At 44.7% G+C, this 23,295-nt stretch overlaps 1 protein-coding gene across 3 annotated transcripts in view; it reads right to left on the bottom strand.

Annotated features, from left to right (window-relative positions):
- Positions 1–22,801, bottom strand: part of CRTC3 (CREB regulated transcription coactivator 3) — a 112,893-nt gene extending 90,092 nt beyond the window's left edge. For all 3 annotated transcript variants that reach the window (XM_066238700.1, XM_066238702.1, XM_066238703.1), the window contains exons 1-2: positions 22,490–22,801; positions 10,164–10,262 (exon numbers count right to left, since the gene is read on the bottom strand). In XM_066238700.1, coding sequence (XP_066094797.1) covers positions 10,164–10,262; positions 22,490–22,621 — 231 coding nt within the window. In that variant the 5' untranslated portion in view covers positions 22,622–22,801. The remainder of the gene's footprint in view (positions 1–10,163; positions 10,263–22,489) is intronic.
- Between the last annotated feature and the right edge of the window lie 494 nt (positions 22,802–23,295).

Below are 23,295 nucleotides of genomic sequence, written 5' to 3'. Positions count from 1 at the left end.
TTTGGAGGGGGGGGTTGGTATTTTTCTGAAGTGAGAGTCGGGGAAGCAGAGAGACAGATTCCTGCATGTTCCCAACTGGAATCCACCTGGCATGCCTGCAGGGGATGATGCTCTCTGCCCATCTGGGCCATTGCTCCGTTGCAACAGGAGCCATTCTAGCACCTGAGGCAGAGGCCATGGAGCCATCCTCAATGCCCCGGGCCAACTTTGCTCCAATGGAGCCTTGGCTGCATCAGGGGAAGAGAGATATAGAGAGAAAGGAGAGGGGGAAGGGTAGAGAAGCAGATGGGCGCTTCTCTGTGTGCATTGGCCAGAAATCGAACCCAGGACTTCCACAAGCTGGACTGACGTTCTACCGCTGAGCCAACTGGCCAGGGACGACATCTTTTACCATTTATCCTTTAAAAAGAATCTTAAAAATTTAAAAGAAGGTACAGTAAAGAAAAGCCACTGAAATTGAACTAGGAGTTGACTGATAAGTTCTGGTTCTCTTACATACTTGCTATGCAGACTCTAGGCCTCATTATACCCACTCATTGGTGGTAGGCCTCAAGAAAACCACCGTCTGGACCTGGCCCACCAAGCCTTACTGCTCTGCAACAGGGCTTTTTTGGCCACAGGATTATTCCCTACATTAGTTGAAACTCACAAACCCTCAGTTACAAACAAGATGACACAATTTTGTTAAAATGTAATACACCATAGTCAGAAATGTATAAAGTGTGATTCGTTTTTAGTGGTGTAATATTTTTAATTGATTTTAGAGAGCTGAGGAAGGGAGGGAGAGAAGGTAAGAGAGAGAAACATCAATTTATTCCACTTAGTCGTGCATTCATTGGTTGCTTCTTATAGTGCCTGACCAGGGATCGAACCCACACCTTGACATATCAGAATGATGCTCTAACCAACTGAGCTGCCTGGCCAGGACCTTTAGTGGTGTAATATGAAAGAACTAGGTGGGTTACATGAAGGCTACAAAAGGCTACAACTATATGCAGATAGTCCTATATAGATAAAAGCCATATGTCCCTCTCTCTGTAGCTCATTTTAGGCCACACAGACAACAGGTACCCTAGCTATTCTGCAAGCTGGAACACACTAGAAAACAATTAGCCATCCCCTAACCAGAAGACACAGAGAAGAAAATAATGCCCACTTCCTCCTCTCTGCTTTCAATGTCCACAGGCCAGGCCCTGCCTAGAAATATGAGGGCTATGACCCTAGCCATCCCTGAGGGCAGCCTGAAAAGCTTGCTTTGGTTTACTCATCTGATAAGTCTGTGTTCTCTGATAAAGGCCTCCTGGGGTAGAGAAAAGAACGGGTAGAGAAAAGAACATGCTTTTAGATCCTTCATGAGGATACAGAAATTGTTGGTCTTTAATCAATGTTAAAATAGCACTACGCTTAGCAACTAATGTTGTAGTAAGGATCAAGTAAACTAACAGCTGTGTAAACTCCAACATGATCTAAAACATAAAAGATGATTGTGTTTAAATAATTGTAAGAAACTTAAATGGAATAAAAACCCGGGCTTCTGTACCAGGTTGTGGATTGGAAGGCTCAGTATTGTTAAGCTAGTAATTCTCCCCAACCTGTTCTAAAGATTCAATGCAACCCACTTAAAATACTAGCAGATTTCCCTGGCTGGGTGGTTCAGTGGATAAAGCATCATCCCAGCGTACCAAGAGGGTGGGTTCAATCCCTAGCCAGGGCACGTAAAAGAGACAATTAATGAGTGCACAACTAAACAGAACAACTAAATGGAATAATGAATTGATGCTTCTCTCTCTCTCTTCCCTTCTCTGTCTCTTTCTCTCTTTCTCAAATCAATAGAAAAAAAATACTAGTCAACTGTTTTATAGAAATCAACAAGCTGATTCTAAAATTTCATGGATAAGCAAAGAAACAAAAACAACTTTGAAAAAGAACAAAGTTGCAGGACTCCCACTGCCTGCTTCTCAGCCTTCCTATAAAGGTACAGCACTCAAGATAGCATGGCATTAGCAAAATGAGAGACCAATGGAACAGAAGATACAGCCAGGAAGTAGACCCACATGTATATGGTCAAGTGATTTTCAACAAAATTGCCAAGGCAGTTCAATAGGAAAAGAAAAGTCTTATCAACAAATGGTGCTGGAACAAGTCCACATCCATGTGCAAAAAGAATGATCCTCAACCCATACTTTGTACTACATTAAAAAAATTAAGTTGAAATCACTTAATTGTAAAACCTAAAAGTATAAAACTTTGAGAAGAACACATAAAAAGAAATAACTTTTTGACCCTGAGTTAAGCAAAAAATTCTTAGAAAAGACCAAAAGGCACAAATCATAAAAGAACAAAATGATAAATTAGACTTCATCAAAATTAAAAACATCTGTTCTTCAAGACTTTTGTTAAAATGAAAAGACAAGCCACAGACTGAGAAAATATATTTGCAAAATACATATTGGATAACGAAATGGTATCCAAAATATATAAAGAACTCTCACAAAACAATAATAAGAAAATGAACAACTCAATTTAAAAACTGGGCAAAAGATTTGAAGAGACACTTCAAAGAAGATACAAGAATGGCAAATAAGCACACAAAAGGTGCTCAATGTTATTACTTATTAAGAAAACCCAAATCAAAACCACAATGAGATAGCACTACACATGCATTAGAATAACCAAAAATTAAAAAAAAAATGAAATACTACCACCTCACATCCATTAGGATGACTACTACTAAAAAAAAAAAATTCCAATTTCCAGAAAATAACAAGCAATGGTGATGACCTGGAGAAATTGGAATGCTTGCACACTGTTGGTAAGAATGTAAAATGGTATAACAACTGTGGAAAGCAGTTGAGGACCTCCTCAAAAAAATTAAAAATAGAGCCCTAGCCTGACCAGGCGGTGGCGCAGTGGATAGAGCATCGGAGTGGGATGCAGAGGACCCAGGTTCGAGACCCCCGAGGTCACCAGCTTGAGCGCGGGCTCATCTGGTTTGAGCAAAGCTCACTAGCTTGGACCCAAGGTCGCTGGCTTGAGCAAGGGGTTACTCGGTCTGCTGAAGCCCCATGGTCAAGGCACATATGAGAAAGCAATCAATGAACAACTAAGGTGTCGCAAAGAGGAACTAATGATTGATGCTTCTCATCTCTCTCCATTCCTGTCTGTCCCTATCTGTCCCTCTCTCTGACTCTCTCTCTGTCTCTGTATAAATAAATAAATAAATAAATTATAAAAAAAAAAAGAGCCCTAGCCAATTGGCTCAGTGGTAGAGCATAGGCCCAGTGTGTGGAAGTCCTGGGTTCGATTGCCGGCCAGGGCATACAGGAGAAGTGCCCATCTGCTTATCCACCCTTCCCCCTCTCCTTTCTCTCTCTCTCTCTCTTCCCCTCCCACAGCCAAGGCTCCTTTGGAGCAGAGTTGGCCTGGGCACTAAGGCTGGCTCCATGGCCTCCACCTCGGGCGCTAGAATGGCTGATTGCAGCGGAGCAACGCCCCAGATGGGCAGAGTATCGCCCCCTGGTGGGCATGCTGGGTGGATCCCGGTCGGGCGCATGCGGGAGTCTGTCAGCCTCTCTCCACCCCCATCCCACTTTCGCTTCTTATTTTGGAAAAATACAAAAAAAAAAAAAAAGGAATTATCATATAATCCAGCAACCCCACTTCTGAATATACACACAAAACAACTGAAATCATGTTCTGGAAGAAAGATTTGCACTCCTGTGTACACAGCAGCATTATTCACAATAGCCAAAAGCTGAAAGCCACCCAAATGTCCATCGATGGATGAATGGATAAACAAAATGTGGTTTATACATAAAATGGAGTATTATTCAGTCTAAAAAGGAAAGAAATCCTGTCACATGTTACAATATGGATGAACCTTGAGGACACTGTGCCAAATGAAACAGCCAATCAAAAAGGACATGTACTACATGAGTTAACTTATAATAAGAGGTACCTAGAAATAGTTGAATTAACAGAGACAGAAAAGTAAAACAATGGTTGCCAGGGACTGGGGAATGAGAATGAGGAGTTGTTACTTAATGGGTACAGAGTTTCAGTTCTGCAAGATCAAAAAGTCCTGGAGATTGCTTGTGCAACAATGTGAATATACATGACACTACTGGACTTATACGTAAAAATGGCTAAAACAGCTAATTTTATGTTGTTTTTATTGTATTTAAAAAAAACTGAAAACCAAGTGATGGAGAGAGAAGGCCGTCACTAGAACTCTCATACATTGCTGATGGGAATGTGAAATGGTATAACACTTTGTAAAACAGTTTCGAAGTGTCTTATAAAATATACACTAACCATATGATCCAGCAATTCCACTACTATGAGCTTACACAAAAATTGTATATAAACATTTATAATATCTTTATTCACAATAGCTAAAAGGTGGAAACAATCCAAGTGCCCATCAATGGGTAAAGAGATAAACTGTAGTACCTTCATGCAATGGAATACTATTCAGCAATAAAAAAGAAACGAACTACCAATAAATGCAATGTGGTAGATTGAATTATGTTCCCCAAACAAGACAGATTTAAGTCCTAATCCCAAGTACCTGTGAATGTGACCTTGATAATTTTGGAAAAACAATCTTTGCAGATGCAATCAAGTTAAGGTGAGTTATAATGGACTGGACTATAGTGAGCCCTAAATCCAATACTGGTGTCTTTATAACAGAAACTGCAAGAGGATTCTCCTCCAGAGCCTTCAGAGAACACAGCAGCTGACACTTTGATTTCAGGCTCTCACCTTCAAAACTGGGAGAGAATAAATGTCTGTTGTTGTAAATCACCCAGTTTACAGTACTTTGTTACAGCAGCTCTAGGAAACTACAAGGTGCAAGGACATGGGTGAGTTTCAAATGCAATGTGCTAAGTGGAAGGACTCAAAAGACTACATATTTCTTATTCCATTTAAAAGATATACTGCAGAAGGTGGGGGGTAGACAGATTATAAAGGGACATAAGGGAACTTTTGGGGGATGACTGTGGTGCTGATTATTTCACAGAGAACTGCAGACCTAAAAAAGGTCATTGTATTATATGTAAACTATACTTCAAAAATGTTTACTTTAAAAAATCTGTGCTAGGAATCCTTTTTCTCAGTCTGTTAAGATCTTGCATCTAAAAGTATTTCCTGTTTGATGCAAATACTTTTTATAAAAATTCTCTACAGGTTCTTATGTTGACACAAACATATTTCATTTAAGTTTAAAAATGGATAGCCCCAGCCAGGTAGTTCAGTTGGTTAGAGCATCATTCCGATATAACCAAAGTTGTGATGTCAATCACTGGTCAGGATTCAGAAGAATCAACCAATGAATGCATAAATAAGTGGAACAGGCCCTAGCCAGATGGTTCAGTAAACACAGAATTGTCCTGGTGCACCAAGGTCACAGATTCAATTCCTGGTCAGGGCACATGTGAGAAGCAACCAATGAGTACCCAACTGAATGGAACAACTAAGTAGAACAATGAGTTGATGTTTCTCTCTCTCTCTCTCCCTCTGTCCCTTCCCCACCCCCTCCCATTCTTCCCTTTCTCTCAAATCAATTAAAAAAAAAAATCAGGCCCTGGCCGGTTGGCTCAGCGGTAGAGCGTCGGCCTAGCGTGCGGAGGACCCGGGTTCGATTCCCGGCCAGGGCACACAGGAGAAGCGCCCATTTGCTTCTCCACCCCTCCGCCGCGCCTTCCTCTCTGTCTCTCTCTTCCCCTCCCGCAGCCAAGGCTCCATTGGAGCAAAGATGGCCCGGGCGCTGGGGATGGCTCTGTGGCCTCCGCCCCAGGCGCTAGAGTGGCTCTGGTCGCAACATGGCGACGCCCAGGATGGGCAGAGCATCGCCCCCTGGTGGGCAGAGCGTCGCCCCATGGTGGGCGTGCCGGGTGGATCCCGGTCGGGCGCATGCGGGAGTCTGTCTGACTGTCTCTCCCTGTTTCCAGCTTCAGAAATATAAAAAAAATAAAAAAAATAAAATAAAAAAAAAATAAAAAAATAAATCATCGACCTAGCATGTGGAAGGCCCAGATTCAATTTCTGTTCAGGGCACACAGAAGTGACCATCTGCTTCTCCCCCCTTCTTTTTCTCTCTTTCTCTTCCTCTTCCACAGCTATGGCTCAATTGATCCAAGTAAGTTGGCCCCAGGCACTGAGAATGGCTCTGTGGAGCCTCCACCTCAGGTGCTAAAAATAGCTCAGTTGCAAGCATCAGCCCCAGATGGGCAGAACATCAGCACCAGATGGGGTTGCTGGGTGGATCCTGGTCAGCATCTAACTCCCCTCCTCTCACTTAAATTTAAAAAAAAAAAAAGTCTGTGCTTCAGGAATTCCCTTTTATCCTTAGTTTGTCAGGAACCCTGAGAAGAGGGTCCCCCCTGGCCTAATCAGGGATAATGTGAGGGTCAAAATAATAATAATTTTATTGATTATAACACATGGAATAAAATAAAAAAACACAAAACCATATAGAAAAATAATGTATCAAACTAGAAAAGTTTGATAAAGGTCAATATAAAGTATCTCCTCACAAAATATTATTTAATTACAAAAGAGAAGTATAACTTTAAAATGGAGAAGGCTGCCTGACCAGGTGGTGGCGCAGTGGATAGAGAATCGGACTGGGATGCGGAGGACCCAGGTTCAAGACCCCGAGGTCGGCAGCTTGAGCATGGGCTCATCTGGTTTGAGCAAAACTCACCAGCGTGGACCCAAGGTCGCTGGCTTGAGCAAGGGGTTACTCAGTCTGCTGAAGGCCCACGGTCAAGGCACATATGAGAAAGCAATTAATGAACCACTAAGGTGTCGCAACAAAAAACTGATGATTGATGCTTCTCATCTCTTTCCATTCCTGTCTGTCCCTATCTATCCCTCTCTCTGACTCTGTCTCAAAAAAAAGAAAAAAAAAAAGGAGAAGGCTGACAGAAAGATACAACCCTATCATATCGAACATCATTAGTAATAGGACAAATGGATATCACCCACTTAATGAGGCACATAACAACCTCACTTCTATGCTATTTCTGCTAAAGATGCATAATCTGAATCTAATCATGAAAAAACATCAGACAGACCCCAGGGAAGGGATATTCTTCAAAAGTGGCAAGGCCACAAAGGGCAAAAATAATTTTTTTCATGTCAAAGATCAAAAACTGAATAATTGTTCTAGACTAAAGGAGACTAAAGGCACTAAAGACAATAACTAAATACATTAGGTTTTGAATTGCATCTTTTTGTGACAGAAAACAGTAATGGGACACAATGGTACCTTGAGATACGAATTTAATTTGTTCTGTAACCGAGCTCGTAAGTCAGTCAACTTGTATATCAAACTGCCAATACTGGACCCGTGCGCCAACACGCGCCAACTAGCGGCAGCTTCCCGAATCACGACTCATATCTCAGAATTTCGCTTGGATCTCGAACAAAAATACAGACTGAGACACAGCTCGTATCATAAAAAAAAAAAAAAAAGTATGTTCATCTGTTCATATCTCAAGGTACCACTGTATTTGATAAAACTTAAGTGGGGTCTGAGAGTCAGATGGTAACAATTATCAGTGCCAATTTCCTGGTTTCAATGGCTCTATTTTTGTTATGTAGGACAATGTCCTTGCCTGTAGCAAACACAGAGGGAAGGAAGTATTTTGGGGATGATACAGCATCAGGTCAGCAACTTATCAAGGGAGAAGAAATTATTTGTATGGTACTTCCAATCTTCCAATTTTTCTGTAAGTTTGTGATTGTTTCCAAGTAGAGAAAGTATTCAAAGAAAGAATCTGGCCCTGGCCACTTGGCTCAGCAGTAGAGCATTCGCCTAGTATGTGGAAGTCCCAGGTTCTATTCCCAGTCAGGACACACAGGAGAAGCAACCATCTGCTTCTCCTCCCTTCCCCCTTCACCATCTCCCTCTTTCCCTCCCCTATCCTGTAGCCAGGCACTGAAATAGCTTGGTTGCCAAGCAGCATTCCCAGATGGGCAGAGCATTGCCCTGAAGGGGGCTTGCCAGGTAGATTCTGGTTGGACACATTCAGGAGTCTGTCTCTCTGCTTCCCCACCTACCACTTAATAAAATAAAAGGAATCCTGGGACAGTCAAGGGCTGTCACTCCATCCCATTCCCCAATGCAACAGGAGAGGGATGTGATAGCAAAATCTGTATTCCTCTAAAATTGAAAATAACATGCCACAGAATTGGGATTTCAAAAACAGCCATCCTTGATAATGCTCTATTTTCTGAAGCATGAAATCCAGCACAAAACAGAGACCTAATTTATGTGGATACTAAATGATCCAACAGGCCAACATGTCAGAGGTTTCACCTACAGAAACAGACCTCTAACATTGGCAGTGTATATTAAAGACAAGATTCCAGTGCAATAGGTACAAATCTGTTCATACTGTATACTTTTTCTAATCACTAGCATGTTTCAGAGTTCCTATTAGCAGTCTTAAGTGGAAATCTCCAATTTAAATAATACTTTTTATGACACATCATCTAATAGTGAACCCAGTTTTCACAAGAAAGAAAGACTACTTTTAAAATGGAGAGGCATCCAAGTGAATCAAACAGTTTATATATTAAAGTTTATATTTCAATTTGAACACCAAATCTTAAATTGTGTAATTAGAATGATAGGTTAATTTTTCAGAGACTAGAACATCTCAATAAGTTTAATTCAGGTCTTAACAAAAGTACTATATGCCATTGTCTGAAATACCAATTTCACATGGTTCTGAACAGGGCTCTTCATTGATATGATTAAAGCACAAATCTAAATGCAATAGAGATCACCTGTCTGTGCCTTAGGTCGGCACTCTCCAACATGATAGAAGCTAGACACATGAAGGGAGTAAAATATGGCTACTCTAAATTCAGAAATGTTTTCAGTGTAGAATACACACGAGGTTTCAAAGACTTAATAGAAAAAAAAATAGCCCTGGCCGGTTGGCTCAGTGGTAGAGCGTCAGCCTGGCGTGTGGAGGTCCCGGGTTCAATTCCCAACCAGGGCACACAGGAGAAGCACCCATTTGCTTCTCCACCCCTCCCCGTCTCCTTCCTCTCTGTCTCTCTCTTCCCCTCCTGCAGCCGAGGCTCCATTGGAGCAAAGACGGCCCGGGCGCTGGGAATGGCTCCTTGGCCTCTGCCCCAGGCGCTAGAGTGGCTCTGGTCGAGGCAGAGCGACGCCCCGGAGGGGCAGAGCATCGCCCCCTGGTGGGCAGAGCGTCGCCCCCTGGTGGGCGTGCTGGGTGGATCCCGGTCGGGCGCATGCGGGAGTCTGTCTGACTGTCTCTCCCGGTTTCTAGCTTCAGAAAAATACAAAAAAAAAAAAGAAAGAAAGAAAAAAAATGAAGAATGTGAAATAGTACATTATTTATATTGATAATATGTTGAAATAATATTTTGGATATATTAAGTTAAATAATTATTTAAACTATTTAAATAAAATTCATTCCACCTGTTTTTTCTTTTTTTTTTTTTTTTTTTTTCATTTTTTCATTTTTCTGAAGCTGGAAACAGGGAGAGACAGTCAGACAGACTCCCGCATGCGCCCGACCGGGATCCACCCGGCACGCCCACCAGGGGCGACGCTCTGCCCACCAGGGGGCGATGCTCTGCCCATCCTGGGCGTCGCCATATTGCGACCAGAGCCACTCTAGCGCCTGAGGCAGAGGCCACAGAGCCATCCCCAGCGCCCGGGCCATCTCTGCTCCAATGGAGCCTTGGCTGGGGGAGGGGAAGAGAGAGACAGAGAGGAAAGCGCAGGGGAGGGGTGGAGAAGCAAATGGGCGCTTCTCCTGTGTGCCCTGGCTGGGAATCGAACCCGGGTCCTCCGCACGCTAGGCCGACGCTCTACCGCTGAGCCAACCGGCCAGGGCCACCTGTTTTTTCTTTAATGTGACTACTGAAAAAGTTTAGTTTAAATTACATTGCAGCTCACATATTTCTACTGGACAGTGCTGCCTTAGGCTATTTGTGAACTCACGCTATCTCGTGCTGCAGAAACTAGGAAAGAGAATAATGATGGACTTCCCAGAAAAACACTGAACTGTATCTAGGACAGGTTTATCCTTCCAGATCTAATCTTTTTAAGGATAATCTCTGCCTATCTCTTTACAGTCCACTCAGCTTGATGAAGGAAATATCCGGAGTACCTGAAACTCCGATGCACTGCTTCGCAGCTGGCTCACGTTTGGTAAGGATCCGCCATGGTATTGTGTCAGGCGCAGTTGTTGAAGCTTCTGAAATTGAACCTGGAAACAGAGAGATTTCAAGACCTTTGAGAGATGACAGCAAAGGTCTGGAGAAAGCATCAAAGTGTGCTGTTTTGTAGTGAACTGGTTCAAGAGCGAAAGTCTTGGTTTCAATTTCTTCTCTACTTAAAACTGTCAGGTTTCCGGTGCTTTGTGGTTTTTTAGTCTTTTTTTGGAAAGAATTTACCCATGTTCCAAATGTCCTCTGCACTATGATAGTAAGGCACTCTTGTGCAAGGTCTTTGAGTGTGTGTATAGGCATGCAGACACAATATTTAACCAGCAATAAAGAATTTCTTGAAGAAAAACTAAGCCACTATCTACAACTCTGTGACATTACCTGTTCTCCCTTCTCCATGCTCTTTACCACTCATTCACCTTTATGTGTAATAACTGCATAGCTGTAATCCTAAATAGGTATAATCTTAAGCCTTTTATATATTTAATAGTTATATTTAATGGCAACATAACATTTCTTCTTTTGAATTATTTCCATAGAAGACATTCCAAAATGTAACTACTAAATCTCTGGGTAGGGCCTGTTAATGGCTCTCAACACATCCTGTCGGAATGTTCAAAGGTTAAACCAATGCATATATGGGAAGAGTTTCACCAAACACCTCACTAATATTGGATATGATCATTAATTGCAGTAAGGAAAGAGGCCAATTCAACAGGTATAGAATGGGATTCCACTGTTTTATTTCTTTGGGTTATTTTTGTTGTTGTTCTGTTCATTTGTTTTTTCCCCTCCTTTTTTTTTTTTTTTTTGGTTCTGTTCATTTGTTATATTCCATTGTTTTAATATGCCTGTCTTTTGCAAGTTCTTCCTTGCTTCATTTTTCAAAAGGCAATAAACTGGTTACAGTTCTTGTAAACCCCAAAGTGGTCCAATTTGGTCTTTAAGAGTTCTCTTTCTAAAATAATAAATTACCTCTTGGTTATATAACCCTTGGCACTTATAATTCATGTTGGGAAGAAAGGGTAGATGGGAACCGTGAGGAAGATTTTTACCCTTTCATTACTATTTCTCTTTTTCTTTTTTTTTTTTGTGGCAGAGAGAGAGAGAGTCAGAGAGAGGGACAGAGGGCCTGTTAATGTCCCTCTGTTAATAGGGACAGACACACAGGAAGGTAGAGAGATGAGAAACATCAATTCTTTGTGGTGGCACCTTAGTTGTTCATTGATTGCTTTCTCATATGTGCCTTGACTGGGGGGCTACAGCAGACCAAGTGGCTCCTTGCTCGAGCCACCGACCTTGGGCTCAAGCTGGTGAGCCTTGCTCAAACCCGATGAGCCCACGCTCAAGCTGGCAACCTCAGGGTCTCTAACCCGGTTCCTCCACGTCCCAGTGCGACGCTCTATCCACTGGGTCACCGCCTGATCGGCTACTCTTGCTCTTTTTCTAATTAAAAAAAAACAACTACTATCAGTTCTGAGTCTCTATTACCCACTTCATCCGTAAGGCTTGCCACAATCACCAAGGGAGACTGCATTATCCCACTTTCACAGACCTGGAGACACAGGCTTAGAGCAGTTCAGAGACTTGCACAAAGTCGCAAAGCTACAGGAAGCTGAGCTATGGCGGTCTATGTCAAAACCCACACTCTTTCTTATTTCTGCCATATTCTTTCCCTTTTTTTTCCTTCATTTCTCCCTTAATAACCATACTATTTACAGACTCAGAGAAAAGTGAAATTTGGTTGACCAAAAGTATTGCTGAGTCTATGAAGCTCTCTGATTTTGTTTTTTGCATTTATTAGGAAACCTTTGAAATATATACAAAATAGACATAAGCATAATGAAACCCTATCCAGCAATTCCAGTTTCAACAATATTTCCAACTTTTGTATAGTCTTTTTTTTTCTTTCTTTCTTTTTTGTGACAGAGACAGAGGGAGGGACAGATAGGGACAAAAGAACAGATGAGAAGCATCAGTTCTTCATTTTGGCAATTCAGCTGTTCATTGATTGCTTTCTCATATGTGCCCAGACTGGGGGGGCTACAGCAGAGCAAGTGACCCCTTGCTCAAGCCAGTGACCTTGGGCTCAAACCAGCGACCCTGTACTCAAGCTGGTGAGCCCATGCTCAAGCCAGATGAGCCCCCTCAAGCTGGCGATCATCGGGTTTCAACTCTGAGTCCTCTGCATCCCAGTCCAACACTCTATCCACTGCACCACTCCCTGGTCGGGCAAATCTTGATCCATCTTTACCCCTACCACTACCCATGGCACCCGTCTAAAAGAAATCCAGATATCATATCATTCCATATTTCAACATGCATCTCCAAAAGATAAGGATTTGTATCTGTTTGGAAGTTTTAAAGGCATACGAAGCTCTTTAGTGGCCTTAATTTCCTTATACCCACAGAATTTGATTTATCTAGCATACTTCCTAGGAGATGGTTATGATCTATTAATCAAAACCCAGATCTGAGAGTCAAATGAGAGAAGGAAGACATGGTGAGCTTTCTCTCTATCAACTGAGTTATAAGAATAAAGTTTCAGGTTTTGATTTTAACATTAATATTCTCAAAGCACTTACCAAAGCATTTGAACCTCTGCCCTTGAAATTCTCTAGATAAAATTCTCACCCTTCTTGATCTAAAGCCTATATTAAAAAATTGATTTTAGGCCCTGGCCAGTTGGCTCAGTGGTAGAGCGTCGGCCTGGCGTGCAGGAGTCCCGGGTTCGATTCCCGGCCAGGGCACACAGGAGAAACGCCCATCTGCTTCTCCACCCCTCCCCCTCTCCTTCCTCTCTGTCTCTCTCTTCCCCTCCCGCAGCCAAGGCTCCACTGGAGCAAAGTTTGCCCAGGCGCTGAGGATGGCTCTGTGGCCTCTGCCTCAGGCGCTAGAATGGCTCTGATTGCGGCAGAGTGACGCCCCAAGGTGGGCAGAGCATCGCCCCCTGGTGGGCATGCCGGGTGGATCCTGGTCAGGCGCATGCGGGAGTCTGTCTGACTGCCTCCCCGTTTCCAGCTTCGGAAAAATACAAAAAAAAAAAAAATTGATTTTAGAGAGAGAAGGGAGAGAGAAAGAGAGAGAGAGACATTGACTTGTTGTTCCACTTAGTTATGCATTCATTTGTTGATTCTCATAAGTACCTTGACCAGGGATCAAACCCGGGACCTTGGTATACAGAGATGACGCTCTATCCAACTGAGCTACCTGGTCAGGGTTGATCTAAAGCTTTTGATTCCTTCTTCTATCAATTCATCCATTTATTCACCTACATAAAAACCTTTAACTGTATGGCAGGTACTGTGTTAGGCACTGGCCCACAAAGATGAATATGTACCAAAGTTCCTGCCTTCAAAGAGTTCTCACAAAGGCTTCGCCTCTTACCCCAAAGCCTTAACGCTTCAACCAAGCTTAGTTCTACATCTAGTTACAGACCTGCCTTCTGCTGAGCTGTAGCCCCTCTCACGGTCTCCCACATCTGCTCTCCTTCCCAAAGAGCTTATTTCTAGGCCCTTGAGAGACAGCTGCACTATAGTAAAAAGAGCACCGGATTTGGAAATAAAGGATCTGACTTTGAAACCTGGAGCTACCATGTGGTTGGGCAAATTATTCTGCAATCTACTTCATAAAGACAATATAAGGATTGAAAGAAAGAACAGACATAATGGTGGTATGTAAAATGTAAAGCTCTGGACTTCTCAAAACATCATTATTGTTGATACTTTCAACTAGCTCCTAAGCCTGAGAATTTTATATTTTCCTCTTTTGAGACATAGAATAATTGAACCAGAAAGAACCATAGAGACTGTCTGCGACCCTGTCACACTTACTAATGATGTAAACGAGGACCAAAGAATGATTAGCCTTAAGTAGAGGTCACAGACTGACAGGCCATAGGCCACATTTAGCCTAGAGAGTTCTGTCTGACCCACATGATGTTGACCCACTAAATGTTTTAAATTTTAAATTTGTAAGACTGCATAAAAATCTGGATTTCCAGCTTCTCTTCTTTGAGAGATCAAACAATATACTAAAGCCATACTCTTGCATGGCAAAATGCATCAAGCTGAGAAGTGACTGCCTCCTTAGACAGGGTTTAGGTTCTCCTGTTTGACCAAGTCCTCATTGTACCCTATTATTCCTCCACTACAGCCTGAAGTCAGCTACTATGAATTATCTCCTTCCTTACCCCTCCACTCATTTCTCTTACCTGCCTTGCCACGGAACTTGAGATAGCAACCTTTAGACTATAGTCATACACCCTAGCGGAATTTCCTTCAATGTCTATATGAAATGAGATCCAATCTGCACTAATTCATTTATGAAAAAGTATGGTAATAGTCAACACAATCCCAAACAAAATCCTAGCAGGTCTTTTCATAGAAATTGACAAGATAATTCTAAATTTTATAGAGTAAACGTAGAATTAAACCTAAAATAGCCAAAACAATTTTTCTTTTTCTTTTTTGTTTTTCAATTTTTATTTACTGATTTTAGCAAGAGAAGAAGGTAAAGAGAGAGAGAAAGAGAGAGGAACATCGACCTGACCAGGGATTGAACCAGCAAACTCTGTGCTTTGAGAGGATGCTCTAACCAACCAAACCAAGCTATCTAGCCAGTGCTATTTCTTTCCTTCCTTTTCTTTCCTTCCTTTTCCTTCCTTCCTTCTTTCCTTCCTTCCTTCCTTCATTTTTTCCTTTCCTCCCTTCTTCCTTCCTTTTTTTTGTGTGACAGAGAGAGGGACAGATAGGGACAGACAGGAAAGGCGAGAGATGAGAAGCATCAATTCTTAACTGTAGCACCTTAGTTGTTCAGTGATTGCTTTCTCATATGTGCCTTGACCGGGGGGCTACAGCAGAGTGTGTCACCCCTTGCTCAAGCCAGCGACCTTGGGCTCAAGCCAGCAATCTTTGGGCTCAAGCCAGCAACCCTGCACTCAAGTCGGTGACCTCAAGGTCTCAAATCTGGGTCCTCCCCATCCCAGTCTAATTCTCTATCCACTATGCCACTGCCTGGTCAGACCTGTCCTCCCTCCCTCCCTTCTTCTCTCTCTCTTTCTTTCTTTCCCTTCCTTTCTTTTCTTTTCCTTTCCTTCCTTTCTTTTTTTTTTGCCAAAGCCAAGTTTTGAAAAGAGCAAGGTTAGAAGACTTAAGTTACCTCACTTCAGAACTCACTTTATAGCTACAGGAATCTAGGCAGTGTGCTAGTATGAAAGAGAGAAAGAGAGAGAGAGAGATCAGTAGAACAGAAGAGTCCAAAAATAGACCCATACATATATGGCCAAATAATTTTTAACAAAAAGTGTCATAGGAATTCAATAGAAAAAAAAAGTTTCAACAAATGCTCCTGAAATAGTTAAATATATAAACTTTTGATATAAAAGCCAGATTTAAACCCCAGTTCTACCACTCGCCAACCATGCAACCCTTCCTCTCAAGCCTCAGCTTTTTCGTCTGCAAAATGAAGAACATCCTAGAAACATTCCATAGGGTCATTATGAGAACTACATGAGATAATGAATGTAAAGGGATCAGTACCATGCCTGGCAAAAAGACAATGCTCAATGCTTAGCTGAAACCAATCTTTCTAATCTCTCCTCTATTCCTCTCAGAGGCCTCACTACTCCATAACATATCTAACATTTGTTTGTTTTAACCTAAAAATAATGTTTTTAAACAAATATTCAGCCAAATTAATGCTCCAGGTTGATGTGCTGAGTTTATCCTCTGGTTTCTCAACACTAAGTTGTCCTTCAAAGCTAAGCTTCTTGAACAAGTCACCAACCCATCTATTTTCTCCCATTCATTCCTCAATGCTTTACAACCGCCCTTTCAGACAGCAACCTGTGAATGAAGTGGCTCTCACCAAGATTACCAAAGACCTTCATGTGACTAGCAGACCAAGAGACAGGTCCTTATCATGTTAGACCAAGTCAGCAGCACTGAGCTAGGCTGGTTGACATTCCCTCCTCTTAACAATAACCCTCCTGGCTTTTCTGTCTAGTGGCTCTTCAAGTCCTCTTTGCTGACATCTTCTTCTCCCCTCCCTCCCCTTAAACAGTGGAGCTCCTTGGGCTTCTCCTGGGCTCTTTGCATCTTACTCTATAGGAGAGGTCACAAACTCAAATGCCTACAGGCACCAAGTATGGAAGATAATTAAGTGAAGGGAGTTACAATCGCTGTGAGGAACACCATAGGTAGTGGTGAGGGGTGAGGACTGTGGCAAACTGAAGAACATATGCATGCCCAATCTGATGGTGGCAGCTACTATTCAGCTCCAGGTAATTGCTGCCAAGCAGAAATGTAGGTTGAATGTTGTTAGATAATCTCATTTTTCAAAAAAAGACAGGCCCTGGCCGGTTGGCTCAGTGGTAGAGCATCGGCCTGGCGTGCGGGGGACCCGGGTTCGATTCCCAGCCAGGGCACATAGGAGAAGCGCCCATTTGCTCCTCCACCCCCCCCCTCCTTCCTCTCTGTCTCTCTCTTCCCCTCCCGCAGCCAAGGCTCCATTGGAGCAAAGATGGCCCGGGCGCTGGGGATGGCTCCTTGGCCTATGCCCCAGGCGCTAGAATGGCTCTGGTCTGGGCAGAGCGACGCCTCGGAGGGGCAGAGCATCACCCTGTGGTGGGCAGAGCATCGCCCCTGGTGGGCGTGCCGGGTGGATCCCGGTGGGGCGCATGCAGGAGTCTGTCTGACTGTCTCTGCCTGTTTCCAGCTTCAGAAAAATACAAAAAAAAAAAAAAAAAAAAAAAAAAAGACAGAGTCCATATTTTAATCTAAAATCCCAGTATTCATTGTTGGCCCTAGTTTTTTAAAAGCACATATTTGGGCCCTCCAAATTCGAAACACATCAGAGGGCCAAATTCGAATTTAGGCCACAATTTGCAAGATCTGTTCTAGAAATTCTTCCTAGGCAGTGAATCTACTCTTGCAGCTACACAGCAAAGATACCCACATTTATATCATTAGCCTAGACTTCCCTCCTGAGCTCCAGGACCACTTAACAACTGCCTGTTGGACCATCTCTATTTACATGCTTCACAGGCATCTGAAACCCAGCATCTCTACACACTGAGGAGTCTGCCCCACCCTGCTCCTCTTTTAAGGAGGTAGACCCTGAAATGGTTCGGGTCAGAAAGCTGGGGCTCACCCTTGAGTCCTCCCTCTCCCTTGCCGCCCTCAACCATTCACTAACTCTGATAATTTCAACCTCCTAAATATCAATCTGTTTACTTCTCTGCCTCCCTGTTGCTACCACCCTAGTCAATGGCATCCTCTCATCTTCTAGAATGGTACAACAACCTACAAACAATGTCTCTGCCACCTTCTGCTCTGTTCCATCCATCATTCTGGAGCTAGAGGCATTCTTTGAAAATGCAAAGCTCTCCTGGTTCAACCCCTTCAATGACTCTCCATTGTCTTTAGAATCAAGACCCAGAGCCTGTCTCTACGCCTTATCTCAAGTCACCCTCGCGCCCTTGCTGAACCTCTGCTTCCTGTGCCTGAAACATTCTCTCTCCCTCAACATACAAGGATATAGCCTCAAATGCCTTGCCGACTCCCATGAACCGTTCAGGCCACTAGAAGAGGTTAAGATGCCCCACCATAGGCCCTGGCTGGTTGGCTCAGTGGTAGAGCGTCGGCCTGGCGTGCAAGGGGTCCCAGGTTCGATTCCCGGCCAGGGCACACAGGAGAAGAGCCCATCTGCTTCTCCACCCCTCCCCCTCTCCTTCCTCTCTGTCTCTCTCTTCCCCTCCCGCAGCGAGGTTCCATTGGAGCAGGGATGGCCCGGGCCCTGGGGATGGCTCCTTGGCCTCTGCCCCAGGCGCTAGAGTGGCTCTGGTCTCAACAGAGCGACACCCCGAGGGGCAGAGCGTCGCCCCCTGGTGGGCGTGCCAGGTGGATCCCGGTTGGGCGCATACGGGAGTCTGTCTGACTGTCTCTCCCCGTTTCCATTTTCGGAAAAATACAAAAAAAAATAAAAGATTCCCCACCATATACTCCAAGGGCTCCCTCTGCTTCCCCTTTTGTAATATTCATCAAAATGTGTTCTTACTTGTCAAATGAGTGTCTTTCCCATTAAAACCTAAAATCCATGAAAAGACTGTGTTTTGCTTAGCTCACTACTGTATCCCTAAGTTTCCATCCTAACCCCCAGCACACACAAAGAGCTCATTCAATAAATACTTGTTGAATAAATTAATAAGATCTTTGAAGTAAGACACCATGTCTTCACCTTCCCCACGCACACACCCATTAGCCACACTGGGCACTCCAGTACTGACAAATTAATAAATGAACAAAAGAACAGCCTCCTTCCAGGTATAGCTGCTTTTACTTTCTTCCCTCTCCTTACCATCCCAGGGACAACCTAGCATTCTCTTCTCAAAATTTTCCAACTGATTTCTGATAAGGCTGAACCCTAACGCTAGAATGAAAAATTTTTCATAATCTAGTCCATCTCACCTACTAGGCAAATAGGATTTAACTCCAACACTTGAAGGATAAGCTGTAATCACATAGAGGTCTTGACGCCCAGCACAGGCTTAGAGGGGAAAGAATACCTAGATTGATTAGTGATGTTTGCATTGAGCTGGTAGTGGAAAGTCAGGATAGCTACCATCCAGTTACCAGTAAGGAACTAGATGGATTCTTCTTCATTTGAAATCTTTAGACCATTGGAAATTCAGACATATGCTTGAGGATATAGGAGTTTTCTAGAAGTATTCAGTTTTGTGACTTATTTTGAAAATAACCCTTAAATTTTTAAATAAGCAAATATTACTCAGCAAATTCAGTGTTAACATTTGTCTTTGTGTTTCTGAACATAGTGGAGTCAAGTAGTATTTCTTTACTTGCAATTCAGAGCAGAAAAGAACAAAGCTAAATTAACATGTAAATGATGTTCTGTACTATGTGAAGAACAAAGTGACATCATAGTTTTGTAGTAAGCAGAACATAGAGACGTGCTGGCTGAATTGAGTTATCACTTGGGGCACAGCTGACCAGGCTAGCCAAACTCAAGACATTCTGAGCTACAGGAATTAGCACTACATTCACATCGAGAACTTCAACTTAGTTTGGCAAAATGGCATTTGTTACAAGGCAGTGGTGTACTGGATAGAGTGTCTGCCTGGGACACTGAGGACCCAGGTTCAAAACCCCAAGGTCGCTGGCTTGAATGCAGGCTCATCCGGCTTGAACGTGGGCTCACCAGCTTGAGCACGGGGTCACTGGCTTGAGCATGAGAGCATAAACATGACCCCATGGTCGCTGGCTTGAGCCCAAAGGTCGCTGGCTTGAAGCCCAAGGTTGCTGGCTTGAGCCCAAGATCTCTGACTTGAGCAAGGGGTTACTGGCTTGGCTGGAGCCCCACCCTCCCCCACCCTCGTCAAGGCATATATAAAAAAGTAATCAATGAACAAATAAAGTACTACAACTATGAGTTGATACATCTCTCCCTTCCTGTCTGTCCCTCTCTCTCTCAAAAAAAAATTTTTTTAATAGCATTTGTCACATAAATTAATATTAACTTGAATTCACTGCATTCTGAACTTTGACTGAATTTATTTATACTTGTGTTTTAGTTTATGGTTCTATCACAGCTATAAGCAAAAGACATTATATATAAGTTTATGTTTGAGCCTGACCAGGCAATGGTGTAGTGGATAGAGCATTGGATGACCAAGGTTTGAAACCCCGAGGTTGCCGGCTTGAGCACAGGGCCGCTGGCTAGAGTGTGGGATCATAGACATGACCTCATGGTCGCTGGCTAGAGCCCAAAGGTCGCTGGCTTGAGCCCAAGGTCACTCACTGGATTGAGCAAGGGGTCACTCGCTCTGCTGTAGCCCCCTGGTCAAGGTACATATGAAAAAGCAATCATTGAACAACTAAGGTGTCGCAACGAACAATTGATGCTTCTCCTCTCTCTCCCTTCTTGTTTATCTGTCCCTATCTGTCTGACTTTCTCTGTTAACGTCAAAAGAAAAAAAAAGTTTATGTTTGAAAATATCTGAGTAACATAATCTAAATTGAACACTGAGGATCTGTGAAAATTTTTTCCTTTAAAAGAAGTCTTGTATGCCTGATCTGTGATGGCACAGTGGATGGAGCATCAACCCGGAATGCTGAGGTCATCAGTTTAAAACCCCAGGCTTGCCTGGTCAGGGCACATGTGAGAAGCAGTCAATGAAGAACTAAAGTGAAACAACTACAAGTTGATGCTTCTCTCTCTCCTCTCTCTCGAAAAATCAATAGATAAAATCTTTTTCAAAAGTCTGTATCTTGTCCAGGCCTGTTAGTTCAGTTAGTTTAGAGCATCATCTTGAAGCATGAAGGTTGAAGGTTCGATCCCTGGTCTGGGCAAATATGGGACCAATGAATACACAACTAAGTGGAATAACAAATGAATGCTTTGCTCTCTTTCCTTTCCTCTGTCTTTACCTTCCTCTCAGTCTTTCAAAAATCAAACAATAATTTAAAAAAATAAAGCCTGTATTTTACTCATTGCTTCATCTGTCAGGGATGTTTTAAGGCAGTGGTCCCCAACCTTTTTGGGCCACGGACCGGCCTTTAGGGTGGGAAGGATAAATGTATCACGTGACCGAGACAAGCATCAAGAGTGAGTCTTAGACGGATGTAACGAGGGAATCTGGTCATTTTAAAAAAAATAAAACATCGTTCAGACTTAAATATAAATAAAACGGAAATAATGTAAGTTATTTATTCTTTCTCTGCGGACCGGTACCAAATGGCCCATGGACCGGTACAGGTCCGTGGCCCGGGGGTTGGGGACCACTGTTTAAAGGGGTATTCATGAATTGGGTGAGAGATTGGATCAACTGTAGGTACACAGACAGAGAGAACCTGTGTTTATACATATACATTTTATGTATCTAAACAACACAGGCCCCAGCATTAATCCTCAGTGTTCACCCAGTTGTTCTCCTCAATGTGCTCTGAGCTTGTCATGCTCATCCCGAATCTAACCAAGGTCACATGTAAATGACCCTGGACACCAGGCAGGTAATAAATGAGAATAAGTTTTCTTGAAATCCTCAGTCTTCTTTATTTATATATATTTTTTCTGAGTGGGATAGAAATGTAAGTAAGTATAAAAATATTTCACTTTCCCCCTAACTTTGCTAAAAGAAAACACCACCAAAAATATGATAAATGGCAAGTGACAGCTAGCCTCAGTGTTGGGGCATCGCAACAGTGCCTGGTGTGAACTGTGGTCAACTAGGAAAACTCATGCTCCATCTGTGGGGGCGCCAGGACACCCAGCTCCAGCCAGTGGTTGTCTTTTGGGAATTCAGAATGAGTGTCTCCCAATTAATTATGTATATATAATATCATAATATAATATAATATATACATTTTCTGTGAAATTTTTCGGTTTTCTGTGAAGATCTCTCAATTAAAAAAAATTCTGGCAACAGATTCAAGTTTTTCCCCAACACCGTGCTGACCAAAAACTGTCCGCAGCTCGGTGCGCCGGGGCCACCGTTTGCTACTCTGCTTTCAGCCTCTTTCCATCCGCCTCCCTGCCCAGCATCTCTGCCCATCCTCCCCCATCCTCCCGCCGGTCCCTCAAGGTCGGCAGCAGGATCCTCCAGGCCGCCCGGCCCCTGCTGAGCCTCCTCCCGCCGTCCCGCGCGGACACCGCCGCGGCTCTCCATCCTCCACCCGTCACTCCACGGCTATCCAACCCCGCCGGGTTCGCCCCGCTCGCGCCCCACTCAGTCCCCCCGAACCCTTTCGGCCACCAGCAACGGGTGCACCTTGCCGGCTCCCGGGAAATACCCGGGGCTGAACCCCGGCGCCGGCGATAAAGCACCTCCGAGGAGTGAAAGCAGGAAAGGCGGCGCCCAGACCCCCGCGCCCGGCGGCCCAGAGCGCTCCTGAGGGGCGGGCGCGACTCGGCCCGCGGCCCCGTCGCCCAGCAGCCCCGCGGGCTCGCGGGCGGTGCACGCTCGGGGCAGAGACGCACGGCGCGCCGCCGGGCTGTTTGTGATTTCCTCCCGGGTTCCGGGTCACCCTGCTCTCAGGCCGCCCTCGACCCGCACGCCCGGCCCCGCACGACCTCCCACCTCCACGGCGCGGGTGTCGACACGCGAAGAGCCGAGGCCGCGGCCGGCGGCCCCCACCGCCGACCGCCGGCCGCCGCCCCGGCCCCGGCGCCTCAGGCCCGCGACCTCTCACCCGCCGCGCGGGGCCCACCCGCGTCCGTGGTCGCCCCCGCCCGCACCGGCCCAGGCCCTCACCCGCGACAGGGTGAGGTCGGTCATGAGCTGCTCGAAGGCCCGCGTCTCCTCGGCCTGCCGCTGCGTGTGCAGCGCGATCTTCTCACTGAACTTCCGCGGGTTCGCGCTGCCCGCGCCCGGCGAAGAGGCCATAGTGCGGCCCGGCGCTGGCGGAGGGGAGACGGCGGGCGCAGGGCCTACGGTTCGACCCACCCGTCGGTCTGTCAGTCCGCAGGCCGTCCAAGCTGAAGCCGCAGGGCCTTCCTCCGGCGCGACCCCGCAGAGGAGCCACCACGGCCCCTAAGCCAGCGAGCGGCCGGGAGCGCGCGAGGTCTGCCCCCCACCCTGGACCCGCCCCGGACCCGCCCTCCCGTGGCCAAGCCCCGCCCTGTTCCTCCCGCTTGATCCCGCCCCCACCTCCAGTCGCGGACCCAGGGCTCCCCCCGCCCCCCAATCCCCGCTCCAGACTCCGCAGCTCGCAGACCCAGAGGAAACCCCCCTCAGCAAAGCAAATGAATCCGCAGGAGAAGCTAGCCTACTACATTATTGAAACGCTGCAATTTGAGAATAGCGCGGCTTCTGGATTTACGTTACAATTTCAAAACACCCTTCTCCCCCAAATTATGATGATTTACTTCTTGGGGTGAAAATTGGGGGACTTCAGTGTGAGCAATTCTCTCCCTTAGTTCCCACACGGCGGGCCTAACGTTTACCCTCCGGCCCTAGTTCCTAGCCAGCTCACTGCTTTCATTCGTTTCGCTGACAGCGTGCTCAGGACCACCCAAGACCAAGTTACTAAATCTGGATCTTTTTAAAACCACATCTCC

Source organism: Saccopteryx bilineata, chromosome 7, assembly GCF_036850765.1.
Source record: "Saccopteryx bilineata isolate mSacBil1 chromosome 7, mSacBil1_pri_phased_curated, whole genome shotgun sequence".
NCBI classification, from domain to species: Eukaryota; Metazoa; Chordata; class Mammalia; order Chiroptera; family Emballonuridae; genus Saccopteryx; species Saccopteryx bilineata.
The sequence above is the reverse complement of the archived record's forward strand: the minus strand, read 5'-3'. Positions and strand labels throughout refer to the sequence as shown.